The 22,938-nt window shown below is 45.0% G+C and overlaps 1 protein-coding gene across 3 annotated transcripts in view; it reads left to right on the top strand.

Moving 5' to 3' along the window:
* The window catches only part of LOC117415792 (dynein axonemal heavy chain 3-like), a 214,992-nt gene that overhangs the window by 79,300 nt on the left and 112,754 nt on the right, over nt 1–22,938 (top strand). For all 3 annotated transcript variants that reach the window (XM_059027758.1, XM_059027757.1, XM_059027759.1), the window contains 7 exons: nt 919–1,037; nt 7,388–7,592; nt 9,231–9,434; nt 13,113–13,243; nt 16,739–16,934; nt 18,219–18,413; nt 20,245–20,433. In XM_059027758.1, coding sequence (XP_058883741.1) covers nt 919–1,037; nt 7,388–7,592; nt 9,231–9,434; nt 13,113–13,243; nt 16,739–16,934; nt 18,219–18,413; nt 20,245–20,433 — 1,239 coding nt within the window. The remainder of the gene's footprint in view (nt 1–918; nt 1,038–7,387; nt 7,593–9,230; nt 9,435–13,112; nt 13,244–16,738; nt 16,935–18,218; nt 18,414–20,244; nt 20,434–22,938) is intronic.

The following is a 22,938-nucleotide window of genomic DNA, read 5'->3' as shown; positions in this document are numbered from 1 at the left end:
AGGGTGTGGAGCACCATCGCGTGCTGGGCTCTCCTCGACAGTAATAGTAGTAGTTGTAGTAAAAATAATAATGTTATTGTTATTGTTAAAATACAGAATCATCTATCAAACATAAAAAATAAAAAGTTAATGAACCAATAGTTCAACACTTTACAAAACTGGACACAACGTGAAGAACCTAAAATTTGTAGTTTTAGTAGAAACAAAATTTGATAATGTACACACTTTCCCTTGACAAAGGCATGCTAAACACACTGAAACGCTGGGAAGTGGGCTCTTTGGAGTATATCTACTTCCCATTTTTCTTGTGCTTCTTTAAATGCAGGAATGCTAAAATAAACTTTAATAACAATAGTTTCAAATAGAATAGAATATCGTACCAGTAGCAGCAGCTGTCATTGTGCTTCAGACTCCCCTGGTTTTGTACCAGCGAACACTGTCAACATCAGAAAGAGACGTGGACTTGTGGTGGGTTAGTTCTCTTTCAAGATACTTTACTTGTTAATCTGTTTTAACACATTTTCTCAGAAACAAAGGACTGCCCATGGTCAGTATAAAGCAGCCAGTGTGTCTTACAAAAGAAACGTGAATTAGGGGGCATTTTAATGAAATTTTTATAAATGTCATGACTCAAGCCTTTCTCTTTTTCCTTTGTTAAGTTGGGTGAATTGTGAGCTAGAAGAAATCAAATGAATGTGATTGTTGACATGCAATCCGATCCCGAGTGAGTTGAAAGTGTTAACAGCGAGTTAAAGACTCTCCACCTGTAATTGAAATGGTGACACGGGTCTCTGCGGGGGCCATTCCTTTTAGGGCTGCGCTTATTGGAATCTCTTAAATCAACCTGTCCCAATGAAAAGAGCTTTAATGGGTGTCGATAAGCCCTTCTCTGTTAAACCATCAGTGTTTGTTCTGCAGGCTGTAGATAAACTGCAAATCAGATTCATCAGCTCTGTGCAGACGGGAGAAGAAATCGTGCTGTCGGCTAAAGCGAGGATTCGAGCCGTGATTATAAATAACAGCCACGGACCGCAGAGGTGAGTAAGAGGTAATGCACGGGGCTGTGCTCTCCTGTTTGTGAGTGTTTGAATTACTCTGCTGAGGTAATGCACGGGGCTGTGCTCTCCTGTTTGTGAGTGTTTGAATTACTCTGCTGAGGTAATGCACAGGGCTGTGCTCTCCTGTTTGTGAGTGTTTGAATTACTCTGCTGAGGTAATGCACGGGGCTGTGCTCTCCTGTTTGTGAGTGTTTGAATTACTCTGCTGAGGTAATGCACGGGGCTGTGCTCTCCTGTTTGAGTGTTTGAATTACTCTGCTGAGGTAATGCACGGGGCTGTGCTCTCCTGTTTGTGAGTGTTTGAATTACTCTGCTGAGGTAATGCACGGGGCTGTGCTCTCCTGTTTGTGAGTGTTTGAATTACTCTGCTGAGGTAATGCACGGGGCTGTGCTCTCCTGTTTGTGAGTGTTTGAATTACTCTGCTGAGGTAATGCACGGGGCTGTGCTCTCCTGTTTGTGAGTGTTTGAATTACTCTGCTGAGGTAATGCACAGGGCTGTGCTCTCCTGTTTGTGAGTGTTTGAATTACTCTGCTGAGGTAATGCACAGGGCTGTGCTCTCCTGTTTGAGTGTTTGAATTACTCTGCTGAGGTAATGCACAGGGCTGTGCTCTCCTGTTTGTGAGTGTTTGAATTACTCTACTGAGGTAATGCACAGGGCTGTGCTCTCCTGTTTGTGAGTGTTTGAATTACTCTGCTGAGGTAATGCACGGGGCTGTGCTCTCCTGTTTGTGAGTGTTTGAATTACTCTGCTGAGGTAATGCACAGGGCTGTGCTCTCCTGTTTGTGAGTGTTTGAATTACTCTGCTGAGGTAATGCACAGGGCTGTGCTCTCCTGTTTGAGTGTTTGAATTACTCTGCTGAGGTAATGCACAGGGCTGTGCTCTCCTGTTTGTGAGTGTTTGAATTACTCTACTGAGGTAATGCACAGGGCTGTGCTCTCCTGTTTGTGAGTGTTTGAATTACTCTGCTGAGGTAATGCACAGGGCTGTGCTCTCCTGTTTGTGAGTGTTTGAATTACTCTGCTGAGGTAATGCACAGGGCTGTGCTCTCCTGTTTGAGTGTTTGAATTACTCTGCTGAGGTAATGCACAGGGCTGTGCTCTCCTGTTTGAGTGTTTGAATTACTCTGCTGAGGTAATGCACAGGGCTGTGCTCTCCTGTTTGTGAGTGTTTGAATTACTCTGCTGAGGTAATGCACAGGGCTGTGCTCTCCTGTTTGTGAGTGTTTGAATTACTCTGCTGAGGTAATACACGGGGCTGTGCTCTCCTGTTTGTGAGTGTTTGAATTACTCTGCTGAGGTAATGCACAGGGCTGTGCTCTCCTGTTTGAGTGTTTGAATTACTCTGCTGAGGTAATGCACGGGGCTGTGCTCTCCTGTTTGTGAGTGTTTGAATTACTCTGCTGAGGTAATGCACAGGGCTGTGCTCTCCTGTTTGTGAGTGTTTGAATTACTCTGCTGAGGTAATGCACAGGGCTGTGCTCTCCTGTTTGTGAGTGTTTGAATTACTCTGCTGAGGTAATACACGGGGCTGTGCTCTCCTGTTTGTGAGTGTTTGAATTACTCTGCTGAGGTAATGCACAGGGCTGTGCTCTCCTGTTTGAGTGTTTGAATTACTCTGCTGAGGTAATGCACGGGGCTGTGCTCTCCTGTTTGTGAGTGTTTGAATTACTCTGCTGAGGTAATGCACAGGGCTGTGCTCTCCTGTTTGAGTGTTTGAATTACTCTGCTGAGGTAATGCACGGGGCTGTGCTCTCCTGTTTGTGAGTGTTTGAATTACTTCTGCAAATCTTTTTAAAGGTGTTGATTTGGGAGGTGGAATGAACGCAGTGACACATAGCTTTGGCAAAACTGGACAAATCGCAAACAGGAGCTGTTGCTTTGAGTTTTTTTTTTTTTTTCCAGCCTGATAGCTTGCAACACAGACAGCAACGCAGTTAGTATTCCTCTGCCGTGTTATGTCCAGTGTTGAAGCTCAGCAATGGCAAATTTAATGAGACATATCATTCAAAATGTCATTATTTTCTTGAGTTTGCCGGCTCAGACTATCAGACGTTTTCTTATTTTGACAGCACTCAGTTTTATCATAAGACGATTTCTTGTTCTTATTATTATTGTATTTGGAGGTATGGATTAAAATGAAAAATGATAGGCGAGTGTAGCGCGCTTCATTATCTGTGCATGATGGAAACATTTTAACAGTTAATTTCAGAGCTCTGTGGACCGGGATGTGGTCGGACACTCCTCTCTCTGATCTCCAGGCTTTGTTGAACCTGGCTGATTATACAGCAATCCGTTCCAACAAGCAGCTGGATTCGGACTCTCAGAACCAATTGACAAGGGCCCTTTGATCTTCACTGTGCACCTGCTGTACCTGCTTTCATCTTAACGAACGCCGACGTTACCTCCAGCTAACCGCTGACCCAGCCCCCGCCACTCTTATTTTTATAAGCCGATTCTGTCATTTATTTCACTTTGTTCTCCCGTCTGAAAGCCTGCTTTCTTCCCCTACAATAAGCCTGATCTCAAAGCCTTGATAATTAAATAGCTGACAAAGGAGAAAGATGTGTTTGGGGTGGGGAGGGGGTCACTGAGGCATCCAGAGCAATCGCTTTAATATTAAAGGAATTCTTTTTATAATTTGTTTTGTTAAAGAGGGTTTAAGTATTTCATACTGGAGGGCTTTCATGCTGACTCTTGCAGTGGCATCAGTGTTGTTCCAGTGCATTGGTGAATCATTGGTGCATGGGTGAAGCCATTGAGAAAGACCTCTTGTCAAAACGTTATTGCAGTAAGTTTCTTTTAGCATTATATAGTGTTAATAGGGATGGATGTTTTACTTTGCTAAGACCACGTGTTGTAGCCCTTCACCCAAACCAGCCTGGCTTGTGTTCCACGCTCTGCTATAAGAGAGGATGTTAGCGGCTCAGCAGGTGGTTGAGATCTAACCAGTGTTCCAGCTAGAAGACTCCCCCATGCTTGTGGAGTTTGTGAAACTCCTCCAGTCTGCAGCATGCCGTTGAGCCGATGGGTCCCACGGCACTGCTCCAGAGAGGAGGGGATTCCAGGGTCCTGGCTAAATTCCAACTCATCTCAAATATTCAGAGCTGGCTAGATTTCCCCACTTTGGGGCTAATGTCATTTTAAACAGCCTTCACATCCTTGACGCTTATGAAGAGGAACAGGACATTACTGGAGATGAGATTTCCAAATAATTCAGCTCATACAGAGACCAAAACAAAAGAAGCAGCCCTCACTTGAAGACGGTGTGCTCAATCACACCGCACAGGTGAACAGGAAATGAGTACCTGAAACAGAAAATATACACTTTGAAAATAATGGGAATGCTGAATCTCAGACAGCATCTATTGCAAACAACATCTTATGGTTTTGGATAAAAGGGCCAGGTAATTTTCATTCGGTTTACAAAAACAAGTATAAAATTGCATTTACATGTGTGTAAGTCCGGAGTCTGTTATCACCAGACAGGCTGCTGCAATAACTTTATACATTTTCACAAAATAACCTGAAAGTCAGACAGAGACAAAGTCCGGGACCCCATTGAAAAGCAGTTTAATCCAGTTTCATTGAAAAGCAGTTTAATCCAGTTTCATTGAAAAGCAGTTTAATCCAGTTTCATTGAAAAGCAGTTTAATCCAGTTTCATTGAAAAGCAGTTTAATCCAGTTTAATTGAAAAGCAGTTTAATCCAGTTTCATTGAAAAGCAGTTTAATCCAGTTTCATTGAAAAGCAGTTTAATCCAGTTTCATTGAAAAGCAGTTTAATCCAGTTTCATTGAAAAGCAGTTTGATCCAGTTTCATTGAAAAGCAGTTTGATCCAGTTTCATTGAAAAGCAGTTTAATCTAGTTTCATTGAAAAGCAGTTTGATCCAGTTTCATTGAAAAGCAGTTTGATCCAGTTTCATTGAAAAGCAGTTTGATCCAGTTTCATTGAAAAGCAGTTTGATCCAGTTTCATTAAAAAGCAGTTTAATCCAGTTTCATTGAAAAGCAGTTTAATCCAGTTTCATTGAAAAGCAGTTTAATCCAGTTTCATTGAAAAGCAGTTTGATCCAGTTTCATTGAAAAGCAGTTTGATCCAGTTTCATTGAAAAGCAGTTTAATCCAGTTTCATTGAAAAGCAGTTTAATCCAGTTTCTATTTGGGTAAAATTCTCTGTCAAAAACATGCAGAGCCAACATCTGTGAGAAACCCTAACGTTGTGGGTTCAGCATTCAAAATTAGCATTTTAATATATTTATACTGCAGGAATATGTAAAAGTATTTCACGTATGCATTCAGGTCATCATGGGTGGAATAAATCAATTTAGTTAACTTTGATTATTAAGCACCTAAAGCCTGCATTTGCCATACACTTCGGAAACTCACACAAACTATTTCTTAATTCATTCACTTTATTAATTTACAAGCAGAAGTAGGTCTCATCTCTGATAAACTATTAACTACTAAGTAGATATTTCGACGAGACTTACACTCTGACGAAGCTGCTTTACTACTCAACCTTAATATATAATACCAGAATATTGTAGAGCAGCAGAGTCTGTCTTGAGACAGAATGCACACAGAATATTGTAGAGCAGCAGAGTCTGTCTTGAGACAGAATGCACACAGGATATTGTAGAGCAGCAGAGTCTGTCTTGAGACAGAATGCACACAGGATATTGTAGAGCAGCAGAGTCTGTCTTGAGACAGAATGCACACAGGATATTGTAGAGCAGCAGAGTCTGTCTTGAGACAGAATGCACACAGGATATTGTAGAGCAGCAGAGTCTGTCTTGAGACAGAATGCACACAGAATATCGTAGAGCAGCAGAGTCTGTCTTGAGACAGAATGCACACAGGATATTGTAGAGCAGCAGAGTCTGTCTTGAGACAGAATGCACACAGAATATTGTAGAGCAGCAGAGTCTGTCTTGAGACAGAATGCACACAAGATATTGTAGAGCAGCAGAGTCTGTCTTGAGACAGAATGCACACAGGATATTGTAGAGCAGCAGAGTCTGTCGAGACAGAATGCACACAGGATATTGTAGAGCAGCAGAGTCTGTCGAGACAGAATGCACACAGAATATTGTAGAGCAGCAGAGTCTGTCTTGAGACAGAATGCACACAGGATATTGTAGAGCAGCAGAGTCTGTCTTGCAATTCTGCATGCTTACAGTCACAGATACAGCTCAAGGAAACGAAGAGCTGAGAAGCTGTTACAGGAGCCCTGATAAGACTGCAGAAGGGAACTGTGTTCTGACAGATAGCGAGCTTTACAACTGCAAGAGGCCACTCTGCTCAAAGGGATCCATCTCGTTTCAATCAGTTTGAAATAAATAAATAACCACACTCTCGGAGCCCGGAGCCATCTTGGATAATTGGTTTAGTAAGCAGGAGACACAATGGTCTCTTGTTTTTGTATCATTTTAGTATATCTTCCAAAGTGGAGCGCGGCTAAGTGTCATGCAAATGAAGTCATTTCACAGCATGGCGACCTGGAACAGACTGAGGAGCAAGGTAATCATTGTGCCTCGGATCGGTGAATGAGCACGATCTGAAAATAGCAGCCAAGCAATTAGGCACAAATTTAAGTAATCCCCGACTATATAGTGATAATTCAATCCAGCTACTCCTCAGCTCCTTAACAACACTCTTAACCTGACAATTTACTTTCAATTTGATTCCGAGCAGACTCATCTTCACACATGTATTCTTCATTGCTATTTGATTCACTCAGACTCATCTTCACACATGTATTCTTCATTGCTATTTGATTCACTCAGACTCATCTTCACACATGTATTCTTCATTGCTATTTGATTTACTTGGTATTGTTTTCTGTTACCGTTGTCACATCCTGGTAACTTTTTAAAACTCCAAAGTGTATAGCCCCCCTGCGGACTGGAGCTCTCAGAATCATGACTGTCCTCCAGGTACCCCAGAGTGGAATCGCTAACCCGTCCCCCTGCAACACTCGGAGTTAAGATAGCTCTTCAGATTTTACTTGCCTGTCAAGTTATAAGCTACCTTCTTGCTGTTGCTTTTTCACCCTGATTCAAGTTTCTTGTAAGTTTTCCCTTGGTGTACAGTATATTCTGTGATTGGGTGTTTCGAGATGAGATAGGCTTTAGGCATTCTGTCCAGAGGGGGGTCTGTTTTCTACCCAGTTTAACTGTAGCTGCAGTGTGAAGCTGGGGACTCAGGCACTGAAGAGATTCTGGTTGGACGTTTGCACTGACACTCAAAGAGGAAGGAACTCAAAGAGAGGTGTGTTCCACACCGTGGTGTTCCAGGCTGACAGTGACTCTGTGTCTCCTGATCCAGGTACTGCTCTGTGTACCAGTCCTCTCTGCCCCTGCTGTGCGCGGAGGCAGAGAGCCGCGTGGAGGAGTTCGTCAGCAAGGAGCCCAACCTGTGCAATTACACCCGGGAGATCAAGCGCTTCCAGGGCCTGGGGGAGGAGCTGGCCTCCTTGCCAGTGCACGTTCCCATGGAGCTGCTGCTGCTGGACTGCTCCCAGATAAAGCAGGTGACCTGCTATCTGCATTACTTTCTAGGGGCACTGAAGTGCTGTTACCCAGTTTGCCAACATGGATGAGTCTTACAAGTCTATAGCATATGTACATCCCCAGGACGCTCTTCAGATTTTAGATTCTTCCTGGTAAAGTTTAAGAAACAATAACGTTCTGTGCAGTTGACCCTTTCTCTTGTGGTATAAGAAAGTCATTTTTATATAACGAGGCAATGTCACCCACTGACTGGTGATGCATATGTAGATATGTTTAGAATTTTCCATTTAGAGTTCTGAATAGATCTGAATAATCCCTTATGCTACTGCTGTGAATCTTGCGTAGGATATTTATTAAGTTAATGAGAGGCTGCAAGGAGGTCTCTCTTCACTTCTTCTTCATGTCACACTTTTTATATTTATCTAGAGAGCCACTTATACAACTGTAATGAAATTTGTTTACACATTTTCTTACCACGTTTCACTGCGAGTTTTAGAATGTGGAGATTTATGAAGAAACCTGCCCGTCTATGTAAATGGAATTTTTACACACACATTTTTAAAGAGACCTTTCTGTCCCTTGTGTTCCCTGCTGTCTGAGACATCGAGGGAGCAGTGTGATCTAATGATGGAGCACAGTGACACCAGCTTCGGTACAACTGAGCGAAGAAAGTGGGCAACAAAAAGTACCCGACTCACAGCCCTTAAAATATATATATATATATATATATATATATATATATAGCTGGCTCTTTGAGCTAATATATATATATATTATTTCAATCACATCTTGCCACAGAACAAAAGAGTCAGAGCTGATGTCCGCAGAGCTGATGTCCGCAGACATACCAGTAATTGTATGGATATGAATGTGCGCTCAGTTCCCAGAATCAATCTTGTCAGCCGTCAGAAAGCCCTGAAAGATAATCAGCACTGTTCACCTGATTGCCTTTCTGCTCCCAGACAGCCATTGACGCTCGTCTCCCAGATAAGAACCGTGCTCAGACACACAGTGGCGAAGGGGTTCAGAGAGAGGGAGGGGGAGAGAGAGAGGGAGGGAGGGAGCCTGGGGCAGCCGAGTCAGGCAGGCATCCCGCGAGCTGAGTGGCAGCACAACTAGGCTAGCATCTCACACACGTCACGGAGAGGAAGAATCGCACTTTACCAATCTGAGCTGTCCACCTGCGGGAGAGAGAGCGAGACAGACAGAGACAGATAGAGAGGAGGCTGACCATTATCTCAGCGCAATTCTTGAGGGAATGTGGTCAGAACAGAGCACCAGCACCAGGTCATGTAAGGTGTTCATATTCAGAAAGGATATTGGACCTAATTTCATTTCTGGCCATTAGGATGACATTGACAATGCAACCAGCACTGAAGCTGCAGCCCCCCCCCCCCCCCCCCCCCTCCTAGTCCCAGCCAGTGCAGCGCGCTGGGTTGTTTGGTTAATAGAATTGAGTCCAGATTGGCCTTCAAGCCTGGAGATGGAGAACCTTTTGGTAACGTTGATGTTTCTCTCTTCTCTCTCTCTCTTCTCTGTTCTCTCTCTCATCTCTGTTCTCTTCTCTATGTCTTTGTGTTCTCTCTCTCTCTCTCCCTCTCTCTCGCTCTCTTCTGTTCTCTCTCCTCTCTCTCTTTCTCTCTCTCTTCCTCTCGCAGTGGATGGTGCAGCGCACACACCAGCTGGCCAGTATCTTCATCAGCAGAGTGGCATCCTCCTCGGAGCGGTTAAACCGGAGCATCTGCCAGCAGTACGAGGACATCGTGAGCAGGATCACCACCATCTCGGGAAGCACCAGCGCCCTGGTGGAGCTGCAGGGCTACGTGGACAAGCTGTGGGGTGGGGAGCTACTGCAGCTCAAGGTAGGCTCCCATCTGCTGGCATCTACAGACCTGGCTGGGCTCTACTGTCTGCAGATCCTGAGCTGTTCAGTGGGGAAGCGCTGTGCCACTCAAGTTATGGAATTCATATCCTGTAGATGTTTGCAAGACTTACTGAACAGTTTTTGTGGTTTTGTCTAGGCTTATCCTTTGTTGAATTGTATTGGTTAACATTTGCAGTCAACTCTGTGTCTTCTGGTGCAAGGCTGTCTTCTCGTAAGTACTTTGGGGAAAGCATCAGGGCAGTAAAGATTGTTGTTCCTAAGCAGGTGGCTAGTTTGGGGACTGTGAGGGAGGCAGTGTGATCTAGTAGTTAGCGCTGAGGGACTTGTATTTTGGTTTTAATGATCTCATTACAAGACAAGAAAAAGCAAGACAAAAAGAACTCTTGTACAAGTGTGAGCTCCCCGCAGTCATTTAAGAGATAGATGGTCCAGACTTGGTATTAAAAATCCAGCATGTGCAAGCAGCTCGCTTCACTGTGAATGCATGAAGACATACAGAAAAGGTTAAGCAGATGACTCAGGATAGCAGCAGTATAATAATGTGAGAGAGGCCTGAGGCTGTCTGAGATAAAAGTGACAAGGCATGGGGATTGGAACGAGGGCTGATGACCGGCGGTGATGGACTGAGATGGGTACCGTGGGGTCAGGAACCGTTCTAGACATTTGCAGAGCTGACTGCTTCGTACTGAGCTCCGAGGGCTGTCCCCTCTGGGCTCTGTTCATTAGGTTTTAGCATGCTGCTGTTAAGAATTCAGATTAGAGATGCCCTGTGAGAAGAAATACCCTCAAGAGTGCAGTTACAGAATTCTGCTTTGTAGAAATCCCATGGTGGTCTTTGCAGAGTCAGATATGGAATATGGAAAGATTACAAGGCAAGCAACCAAAAAAAGAAACCAGTCCCCTTTTATAAGAGAAAGATTTTCACATGAACACGAGAGCTGAATGCTGCGTGTGTCGATGCCATTCAGTTATAGTGATGATAATGAATATCTAGAGGTGTTGCAGTGAGGTAACTCAATAACACCCAGGCAGCATTTCTCCTGCTTTAGATTCCAATTGACTGGATCAGTGTAAAATCAGATGGGATCTTGCACTGCAGCTATTAATACAAATAGTCATTAGCACAGTTTTTTCAGGGTAAAGGAAAAAACGCACCCAATAAAGCTACCCAACGGAAAATAATTGACTCCGACATTTAGCATTGATTTTTATAAGTAGTTTTGCATCGTTTCTTATTCTTTTTAGAGCTGTAATTGGTGCGTTTTAGCTTCAGCATAAAAATTGAGCTTATTACTATTTGTGGTAAACAGTTTTGGGAATCTAAAAAAGTTTTTTTTTAGTTGGTCCATTCCACTCCAAAAATAGAGAGATCTTAGCATCTGAGCGTACCTCTGGAGACATTCTCTGTAACCAAGATCGCCCCCCCCGTGAAGGAGTAATGAGCCCCTCACCTATTCAAGATCCCCCCTCCCCTGTGAAGGAGTAGTGAGCCCCTCACCTATTCAAGATCTCCCCTCCCCCGTGAAGGAGTAGTGAGCCCCTCACCTATTCAAGATCGCCCCTCCCCTGTGAAGGAGTAGTGAGCCCCTCACCTATTCAAGATTCCCCCTCCCCTGTGAAGGAGTAGTGAGCCCCTCACCTATTCAAGATTCCCCCTCCCCTGTGAAGGAGTAGTGAGCCCCTCACCTATTCAAGATCGCCCCTCCCCTGTGAAGGAGTAGTGAACCCCTCACCTATTCAAGATCGCCCCTCCCCTGTGAAGGAGTAGTGAGCCCCTCACCTATTCAAGATCCCCCCTCCCCTGTGAAGGAGTAGTGAGCCCCTCACCTATTCAAGATCGCCCCTCCCCTGTGAAGGAGTAGTGAGCCCCTCACCTATTCAAGATCGCCCCTCCCCTGTGAAGGAGTAGTGAGCCCCTCACCTATTCAAGATCCCCCCTCCCCTGTGAAGGAGTAGTGAGCCCCTCACCTATTCAAGATCCCCCCCCTCCCCCGTGAAGGAGTAATGAGCCCCTCACCTATTCAAGATCGCCCCTCCCCTGTGAAGGAGTAGTGAGCCCCTCACCTATTCAAGATCGCCCCTCCCCTGTGAAGGAGTAGTGAGCCCCTCACCTATTCAAGATCTCCCCTCCCCCGTGAAGGAGTAGTGAGCCCCTCACCTATTCAAGATCCCCCCTCCCCTGTGAAGGAGTAGTGAGCCCCTCACCTATTCAAGATTCCCCCTCCCCTGTGAAGGAGTAGTGAGCCCCTCACCTATTCAAGATCCCCCCTCCCCTGTGAAGGAGTAATGAGCCCCTCACCTATTCAAGATCGCCCCTCCCCTGTGAAGGAGTAGTGAGCCCCTCACCTATTTAAGATCCCCCCTCCCCTGTGAAGGAGTAGTGAGCCCCTCACCTATTCAAGATTCCCCCTCCCCTGTGAAGGAGTAGTGAGCCCCTCACCTATTCAAGATCCTCCCTCCTCTGTGAAGGAGTAGTGAGCCCCTCACCTATTCAAGATCGCCCCTCCCCTGTGAAGGAGTAGTTAGCCCCTCACCTATTCAAGATCGCCCCTCCCCTGTGAAGGAGTAGTGAGCCCCTCACCTATTCAAGATCGCCCCTCCCCTGTGAAGGAGTAGTGAGCCCCTCACCTATTCAAGATCGCCCCCCCCGCCCCCGTGAAGGAGTAGTGAGCCCCTCACCTATTCAAGATCCCCCCTACCCTGTGAAGGAGTAGTGAGCCTCAGCTGCTGTCTCAGCTCCTCTGCCTCTCTGCCACGGCCTCTCCCTGCAGCGCAGGTTTGTCTGCCTCCTGCCCCCTCCCATCTGTCTGGACCAGACACCGGCACCGCTGAGTGATTGGGAGCGTCTGCGCCACACAGGGGTGATGTAAAAAAAAAAATAGAAGCAGCTTCAATGTTGTCGTGTCAGGACAAGGCATTAATCAATTCTCCATTCCCCAACGCAGCCACCCACCACCGGCTGCTAGAGGTCAGTGCGGCTCGAGGCACATCCATCTCAGCCTTGTTATCGCACTGTCATTCCCGTAATGAGCTCTTTTAAATATCAATCCCTGTGAACTGATTATGTTAAGGAAGAGGCTCATTATTGCTGCCTATAAATACCCAGGCTTCAGCTTTCATCGCTTCCCAACAGCACAGAACAGCACAGTGTACACACACACACACACACACACACACACACACGCACACAAGCGAAAGAACATCGGCAAATGAAATCTTTCCCAGCAGCAGAACAGGTGCGTGAGTTTTACCAGACAGTCAGTGGAGCAGGATAGCAGCAGCAGCAGGAAGAGGAGGATGAGGCGAGGCAGTCAGTGGGATTGGTTCAGAGTAAGAATGAGCATGATTATCAGAAGCAGCAGGTAAGGAGCGTCCTGTTCTAATGCAGCAGTATTACCCGATACATAAGAATCACTCCGTATCTATTTATTCTAAACACTTCTGTCATTTTGGCAATGCGTATGATTTTAACATCGATATTATTTTTATTTTTTGTAGTATTGTTTTGTTGTTGTTGATTTTGTCCCCCTGGAAGTTGCGGTTCTGTGCTAGTCGCCTCTCTTTCAGTAATTTGTGTTTGTGTTCTGTCGCTCCTGCTCTCCTGTGATCAATGTTACCAGGTCTTTTTTTTCATTTTGTCTCTGGGATGCTGCAGGAGAGGCTGGAGCTGGCGGCCGCTAACCTGCTGTTCCTGCTGGACTTTGCCGCCCTGTCCAAAGAGGACATCATTCTGAATGGGAACACCTTCTCCTGGCCTGACAGGATTGTCCCCATCATCAAGAACAGGTGAGAGCCAAGCATTCATCATCAAGAACAGGTGAGAGCCATGCTGACACAGCTAGCATTCATCATCAAGAACAGGTGAGAGCCACACTGACACAGCTAGCATTCATCATCATCAAGAACAGGTGAGAGCCATGCTGACACAGCTAGCATTCATCATCAAGAACAGGTGAGAGCCACACTGACACAGCTAGCATTCATCATCAAGAACAGGTGAGAGCCATGCTGACACAGCTAGCATTCATCATCATCAAGAACAGGTGAGAGCCACGCTGACACAGCTAGCATTCATCATCAAGAACAGGTGAGAGCCACACTGACACAGCTAGCATTCATCATCAAGAACAGGTGAGAGCCACACTGACACAGCTAGCATTCATCATCATCAAGAACAGGTGAGAGCCACGCTGACACAGCTAGCATTCATCATCAAGAACAGGTGAGAGCCACGCTGACACAGCTAGCATTCATCATCATCAAGAACAGGTGAGAGCCACGCTGACACAGCTAGCATTCATCATCAAGAACAGGTGAGAGCCACGCTGACACAGCTAGCATTCATCATCAAGAACAGGTGAGAGCCACACTGACACAGCTAGCATTCATCATCAAGAACAGGTGAGAGCCATGCTGACACAGCTAGCATTCATCATCAAGAACAGGTGAGAGCCACGCTGACACAGCTAGCATTCATCATCAAGAACAGGTGAGAGCCACGCTGACACAGCTAGCATTCATCATCAAGAACAGGTGAGAGCCACACTGACACAGCTAGCATTCATCATCAAGAACAGGTGAGAGCCACGCTGACACAGCTAGCATTCATCATCAAGAACAGGTGAGAGCCACACTGACACAGCTAGCATTCATCATCATCAAGAACAGGTGAGAGCCACGCTGACACAGCTAGCATTCATCATCAAGAACAGGTGAGAGCCACACTGACACAGCTAGCATTCATCATCAAGAACAGGTGAGAGCCATGCTGACACAGCTAGCATTCATCATCAAGAACAGGTGAGAGCCACGCTGACACAGCTAGCATTCATCATCAAGAACAGGTGAGAGCCACGCTGACACAGCTAGCATTCATCATCATCAAGAACAGGTGAGCGTCGCGCTGACACAGCTAGCATTCACCATCAAGAACAGGTGAGAGCCACACTGACACAGCTAGCATTCATCATCAAGAACAGGTGAGAGCCATGATGACACAGCTAGCATTCATCATCAAGAACAGGTGAGAGCCACACTGACACAGCTAGCATTCATCATCAAGAACAGATGAGAGCCACGCTGACACAGCTAGCATTCATCATCAAGAACAGGTGAGAGCCACGCTGACACAGCTAGCATTCATCATCAAGAACAGGTGAGAGCCACGCTGACACAGCTAGCATTCATCATCATCAAGAACAGGTGAGAGCCATGCTGACACAGCTAGCATTCATCATCAAGAACAGGTGAGAGCCACGCATTCTGTAACTTGTTCTAATAATATTAATAATTTATTTATTTTGTATAGCACCTTTCATTATATACCCCTTGCAGTTTCCCCTTGTTTTCCTGTGGTTATACTGTGCAGTTCGTTGTGGTTTGCCATGTTTATTAATATGCTTTACCATACCTCTCAGTGCTTTACAATGCTTACCTATGCTTCCCCATGCTTTCACTATGCTGTATTACACTTTGCTATGAGTGATGTGGGGCTTTGTTATAAGGGGCAGGTCTGCTACCCTTTTGGATCATGTTTCTTTATTCCAGTATCTGGCTGTATGGCTTGGCCTCCATTCATTCATTATTGAATATATTTCTCTTTGGTTTCAAAGATCTATTCTCTAATATATGTGTTATATTGTTTCTCAATGGGATTTCAGTAGAAAACAGTTCAGCAATTTATCACCACAGTCTTAGATCAGAGCAGGTGCCATTTATCATACTCTGGTACTTACAAAATGGTCATTGTTCAAGATAGGAAGCTGTGCACTGCCTGTCTCTATAGAAACTTCCATTTATCTAGTTACTAATCCAGAACTTACCATCCAGGGTACCAAGCTATTGTTAGATACAGATTAAAGACAATGATACTAATAATACTAATACTACTACTAATAATAATAATGATAATAGAAGCTTCTGTTTTCTCCGTAAAGTGGGCTGGTGGAATTGATTCAGTGTTGCTTTGTGGATGAATGATAGCGGGACGTGTCGTTGGCGAGGGAGGATTAAGTGACTGGAACATTGCATTGCTGTTTTAACTTAAACCCTTCCCCTTGTCTTTTTTTTATTGAGCTTTTGTCTGTAATCGGAAGCTTGAGAGAATTCTGTGGGGGATCAGGAATGGGTCGTTAATGCAGTGTCTGAGCAGGAGTGCCGAGCTCTTAGAAAGGGATTAATCGGGGAGACTTCGCAATGAACTGCAGACCCCCGTTCACAGGGATACCTTATTATGAGGCTTCCTTTTTAAACAGCACAAATGTCGAATGTGCCTCTTCAGGGAGCCGGGAGATTAGCGGAGCACGGTGGAAACTTGGGCTCTCTTTCTTTGTTGTTCTGCATGAAAAGCAGAGGATGTAAAAATCTCTCGCTGGCTCTTACACACCTGCTGACATTCTGTCAGAGCATTAAGAGCTGACTTGGCCTTTGTTAGTGCGATTAATCTCCATAGAATCAACATCAGATGATTTTTCCTCCCAATTTGAATGCAGATGTGGGTACACAGTGCTCTCTCTCTCTCTCTCTCTCTCTCTCAAACTCATTATTCTTCCAATGAGGTAACAGTCAGTCTCTGTCCCTGCTATGTATCCTGTATTGCAGACACACCCAACACACCCCAGTGAAAGAAATCAAGTTACAAATAGGACAAAGCAACAGGTCTTACTGTAGGCTCCTCAGTCCACAGGACATGTCTCTGCCAACAAGACTCAACTAAGCAGTGCAGAAACCTTTGCTTGTTTACGCTGTGGCTCATTTTATTAATGCACATCTTCTTTTTATGTGTGTCCTGGATCATTCTCCATTGTTGTTTCAGCTTCAGTCATTATTCATCAATACTGACCAGCCAGCACCCTACTTAGCTTCTGAGACCTGACCACTTCTCAATTAAAACCTTGCGGTTCATTAATGAAAGCACTGTGTAGGCAGCAGCTTGAGAAGCTGGAGCTGGCACTGCTGACCTGTCTCCCTGTCTCTGCCTCCTCTCTCCTCTGTCAGTGAGACCCGGCTGTGCTGACCTGTCTCCCTGTCTCTGCCTCCTCTCTCCTCTGTCAGTGAGACTCGGCTATGCTGACCTGTCTCCCTGTCTCTGCCTCCTCTCTCCTCTGTCAGTGAGACCCGGCTGTGCTGACCTGTCTCCCTGTCTCTGCCTCCTCTCTCCTCTGTCAGTGAGACCCGGCTGTGCTGACCTGTCTCCCTGTCTGTGCCTCCTCTCTCCTCTGTCAGTGAGACCCGGCTGTGCTGACCTGTCTCCCTGTCTATGCCTCCTCTCTCCTCTGTCAGTGAGACTCGGCTGCAGAAGGAGCATGACCAGGCTGTGCAGAGGCTGGGGCAGCGGCAGGGTGAGTTCTCCCGGCGCCTGGCAGAGGTGGCACTGTTGGTGAAGGAGTTCCAGCGTCGGGAGCGCCTGGCCGAGGCACAGCAGTACGTGGAGCGGCTCCGAGACATCGGGCTGACCATCCAGGGGTTCATTGAGGAGGTCAGTGCCATGCAAACACACACACACACACACATACACACACCCACAGAGAAACACACACAGAAACAGAAACAAACAGAAACACACACACAGATGCACACACACACACACACACAGAAACACACACACAGAAACAGAAGCACACACACAGACACACAGAAACACACAGAAACACACAGAGAAACACAGAAACAGAAACACACACAGAAACAGAAACACACACACAGAAACAAAAGCACACACACACAGAAACACACACACACACACACAGAAACAAAAGCACACACACACAGAAACACAAAGAAACAGAAACACACACACACAGAAACACACACAGAAACAGAAACACACACACAGAAACAGAAACACACACACACAAACAGAAACACACACACAGAAACAGAAACACACAGAAACAGAAACACACACAGAAACAGAAACACACACACACAGAAACAGAAACACACACACACAAACAGAAACACACACACACAAACAGAAACACACACACACAAACAGAAACACACACACAGAAACAGAAACACACAGAAACAGAAACACACACAGAAACAGAAACACACACACACAGAAACAGAAACACACACACACAAACAGAAACACACACACACAAACAGAAACACACACACAGAAACAGAAACACACAGAAACAGAAACACACACACAGAAACACACACACACAGAAACAGAAACACACACAGAAACAGAAACACACACACAGAGAAACACACAGAAACAGAAACACACACACACAGAAACAGAAACACACACACAGAGAAACACACACAGAGAAACACACACACACAGAAACAGAAACACACACACAGAAACACACACACACAGAAACAGAAACACACACAGAAACAGAAACACATACACAGAGACACACACACAGAGACACACACACAGAAACACACACACACAGAAACGTGCGCGCACACACACACACACACACACCTTTTCAGAGTCAGATCTGCCACACTCCAGGCAGTAGGGCTGTCAGGGACTGGGGTAGCAGAGTCAGATCTGCCACACTCCAGACAGTAGGGCTGTCAGGGACTGGGGTAGCAGAGTCAGATCTACCACACTCCAGACAGTAGGGCTGTCAGGGACTGGGGTAGCAGAGTCAGATCTACCACACTCCAGGCAGTAGGGCTGTCAGGGACTGGGGTAGCAGAGTCAGATCTACCACACTCCAGACAGTAGGGCTGTCAGGACAGGTTTGGTGTGAGTGATATGCAGCACCCTGTGTGTCTCCCTCCTCAGAAGAGCCAGATTAACCAGGAGGAGGCGCTGCTGGGGATGGGTCCGGTTAGCCCCTACCCCGAGATCGAGGAGCTGCTCATCTCCAAGGAGCCCTACGAGCGCCTGTGGTCAGCGGCGCTCAGCTTCAACACGCAGCACGAGCGCTGGCTCAACGGAGCGATGCTGCAGGTCAGCGCAGAGGAGGTGGAGGAGCAGGTGAGCACATGTGCACATGTCCACGCTCCCCATGGTTATACTATATACTACATATACCATAGTTTACCATGCTTTGACTTATTTTTTAAATATACTTTCCCATACCTCTCTGGGCTTTACAATGTTTGCCTATGCTTTACCATGCTTACCATTATTAGCATTATTATGCTTTGCTATGTTTTTACTTTGATAAGGGACTAAAGGGGCTACTACTCCACATAAATTTAGAAATACTAAAAGAAACTTCATAAGTTGTGAAGTATTCCTAAATGTAGCACTTTGAGTGTTTTATGGTTCTGGATGCTACGCCACACTGTATTGATGCACTCAGCATGTGAGCACGGGTTGCATTGTGCACTCCCTGCCTAACCTGCCTGAGACACAGGCTCCACACTGCTTGACACGGCTCAGATACACCAGTGCCACCAAGGGGACAGAGCCGTGGGCTGCAGGAATCATGGCAGTCCTACAGTCCTGTAGTATAACATGGGAAAAGCACCAGGGTAACCGATGGGAAATGTGTAGTATAACATGGGAAAAGCACCAGGGTAACCGATGGGAAATGTGTAGTATAACATGGGAAAAGCACCAGGGTAACCGATGGGAAATGTGTAGTATAACATGGGAAAAGCACCAGGGTAACCGATGGGAAATGTGTAGTATAACATGGGAAAAGCACCAGGGTAACCGATGGGAAATGTGTAGTATAACATGGGAAAAGCACCAGGGTAACCGATGGGAAATGTGTAGTATAACATGGGAAAAGCACCAGGGTAACCGATGGGAAATGTGTAGTATAACATGGGAAAAGCACCAGGGTAACCGATGGGAAATGTGTAGTATAACCTGGGAAAAGCACCAGGGTAACCGATGGGAAATGTGTAGTATAACATGGGAAAAGCACCAGGGTAACCGATGGGAAATGTGTAGTATAACATGGGAAAAGCACCAGGGTAACCGATGGGAAATGTGTAGTATAACATGGGAAAAGCACCAGGGTAACCGATGGGAAATGTGTAGTATAACCTGGGAAAAGCACCAGGGTAACCGATGGGAAATGTGTAGTATAACATGGGAAAAGCACCAGGGTAACCGATGGGAAATGTGTAGTATAACCTGGGAAAAGCACCAGGGTAACCGATGGGAAATGTGTAGTATAACCTGGGAAAAGTATGGCGAAAAAACTGCAAACATGCCGTACAAGAATACCCTGGTAAACTTTTAGAAGGGTTGTATATAGTTCTGTGTTACATTAGAGCCAGGGATGTTTATTTAATTGTGAAAAATGTAATTAACTAAAGATGAATTGCAAAAAGAAATAATCTGGTGTTCAGAAATGCAAAAAGCATAAACACAGAATTGTTCTGAAGTAGAGAAAAGCAGAATAACTGCATGGATATCAATAAAGGCAATAAACACGAGCCTCTGAGGAGCATTCATTTTATGAGACTTGGGTTTTATAAGTAGCAAAAGCCTGTACAAATACGTACACAACAAACTTTACCCATTATGTAAAGCATGGGACTCCTGACTCGATGCTCCAAATCCAATTGAATGTGTTCATTAGTATTATACATTCCCTACACCGACTGCACTGTACTCCACATTCGTGTCTGCTATATATCAAGCTTGACACAGCACTGGTTAACCCACAGGAGCTCACGGCTGCTTTCAAATAACATAAAGATCGATACCGGCTTATATTGGGTTATTGTGAGAACAAGAATTAGCCTGAGGTAGGCTGCACAATAGATTAATCTTAGGCCGGCTGATCAAAATCAATAAGTTTCTCTGCAAGAACGTTCTTTTCTTCTTCATCTCATCTCATCAGGTGCAGAGTTTATGGAAGACCAGCTACAAGCTGACGAAGGTACTGCATCACCCGGACCTGCATGGGCCCCTGAAAGCTGCCACCACCATCAAGACCAAGCTGGAGAAGTTCCGGATGAACATGCCGCTCATCAGCGCACTGTGCAGCCCCGGAATCAAGCAGAGGCACTGGAACCTCATGAGCAGGAAGGTGAGAGCTGAGCTCCAGACAGGTCTCTTCATTCAGGGGCAGCGCTTAAAGACAATCCAGCTTCATTGTTACATCACCGTCTTTCAGCTCTGCCAGCCCCGCCTCCTCTGTGTCTCTGTAAATGTACAGTAGAGTAGGTGGAGCTGGTAGAGCTGAACGAAGTGAGGAAGCCTGTTTAGTCCCAGCACTTAGGATTCTCCAGACAAGCTCAAAACAGCGCAAAGGCAAGTAAAGGCAGATTTAGAGAACAATGATAATAACTCAATATGGGAGCAACAGAACAACTGAGAATGAACAAACACCAGAGAACAGCAAGGAGGGACGTGGAAACATAATGAACAAACACCAGAGAACAGCAAGTAATTGGAATGGCATTTGAGACCTGTGTAGCTAATGGAAGTGAAACATGGGTAACATTTCTGGAATGAGTTCAAGTGAGACAGGGAAAAGCAGTAGCCAGACATTAGCACTGAGCACCTCGCACCTGTGCACATTCCAACAAGCTTACAGATAAGCCAGTGCTAGATGTGTGACCTAGTTTGGCTTGGGAGGGAGTTGGACTTCAACAAAATCAACAAAAATCCATCTTTTGAATTAACTTGCATTTCTGAAACCCTGGATTGAGCTTCCTTGTGAGGCTTTGAATTTAATTAAATCCAATTAGTATGCCAGGAACGATCTAGCCGAAAATCATTTTAATAGGATGGGTGTTTAATGAATGATGCATTAAGAAAGAGTGTCGGCAGCTCTGCTAGAAATACTCAGAAATTCAATCAAAAATACCTTTTCCAACCGAACCCAAAGCTATTCCTTAATACCCTGCTTTGAAATGTTCACTCAATATTTGCGAGGAGTATTGGGTCCCAGCCAGTGCTTCATTCCAAGGAGATTGAAATAGCTGTGTAATTGGCAAGCCTGTCTGTCCAGTACCTGAAATCAATATGCTGGGTCTGCTCATCGAATTACCTGCACTTATTAGAGAGAGAGTAGATGCACCCATACATGCTTACTCTTCAACTTTAATATATACTGTATGAAGAGAACTGCTTATCCATTGGGGATGGAACTTGATAAGGACAGTCATTATTTAATATATACTGTATGAAGAGAACTGCTTATCCATTGGGGATGGAACTTGGTAAGGACAGTCATTATTTAATATATACTGTTATGAAGAGAACGGCTTATCCAATGGGGATGGAACTTGGTAAGGACAGTCATTATTTAATATATACTGTATGAAGAGAACTGCTTATCCAATGGGGATGGGACTTGGTAAGGACGGTCATTATTTAATATATACTGTATGAAGAGAACTGCTTATCCAATGGGGATGGGACTTGGTAAGGACGGTCATTATTTAATATATACTGTTATGAAGAGAACGGCTTATCCAATGGGGATGGAACTTGGTAAGGACAGTCATTATTTAATATATACTGTACGAAGAGAACTGCTTATCCATTGGGGATGGAACTTGGTAAGGACAGTCATTATTTAATATATACTGTTATGAAGAGAACGGCTTATCCAATGGGGATGGAACTTGGTAAGGACAGTCATTATTTAATATATACTGTATGAAGAGAACTGCTTATCCAATGGGGATGGGACTTGGTAAGGACGGTCATTATTTAATATATACTGTATGAAGAGAACTGCTTATCCAATGGGGATGGGACTTGGTAAGGACGGTCATTATTTAATATATACTGTTATGAAGAGAACGGCTTATCCAATGGGGATGGAACTTGGTAAGGACAGTCATTATTTAATATATACTGTACGAAGAGAACTGCTTATCCAATGGGGATGGGACTTGGTAAGGACGGTCATTATTTAATATATACTGTTATGAAGAGAACGGCTTATCCAATGGGGATGGGACTTGGTAAGGACGGTCATTATTTAATATATACTGTATGAAGAGAACTGCTTATCCAATGGGGATGGGACTTGGTAAGGACGGTCATTATTTAATATATACTGTATGAAGAGAACTGCTTATCCAATGGGGATGGGACTTGGTAAGGACAGTCATTATTTAATATATACTGTATGAAGAGAACTGCTTATCCAATGGGGATGGAACTTGGTAAGGACAGTCATTATTTAGAGGCGCCTCTATTACCTTGATAATTTAATCTGTTTTCTTCTGAAAGCAGCAAAATGTAATTAATTAATTGAAAAAAATAGGATGGTTAACATTTTGCACAAACAAACCTAATTGTTTGTCTCCAGCATTGATTGACAATGTTAATTGCCACAGCTGCGAACTTAGCTCGCTCGCCTAAATTACAAAAGCGCAAATAGCAGTGTTGAGAAGTGTGTATTCAGAACACAAAATACTAATTAGAAGGGAGAGATTACAATAACCTTCCGTCACTCTGATTAACTCCTTACCTGCCTGACAGCGAGTGGGTTTAGAGTGTTCCTCTGTTTTCACACATGCATTAGGAGCTGCATGTGCTGTTCTGGCTCCAGGTGTGGGACTGGCAGAGAATG

This window comes from Acipenser ruthenus, chromosome 7, assembly GCF_902713425.1.
Source record: "Acipenser ruthenus chromosome 7, fAciRut3.2 maternal haplotype, whole genome shotgun sequence".
NCBI classification, from domain to species: Eukaryota; Metazoa; Chordata; class Actinopteri; order Acipenseriformes; family Acipenseridae; genus Acipenser; species Acipenser ruthenus.
The sequence above is the reverse complement of the archived record's forward strand: the minus strand, read 5'-3'. Positions and strand labels throughout refer to the sequence as shown.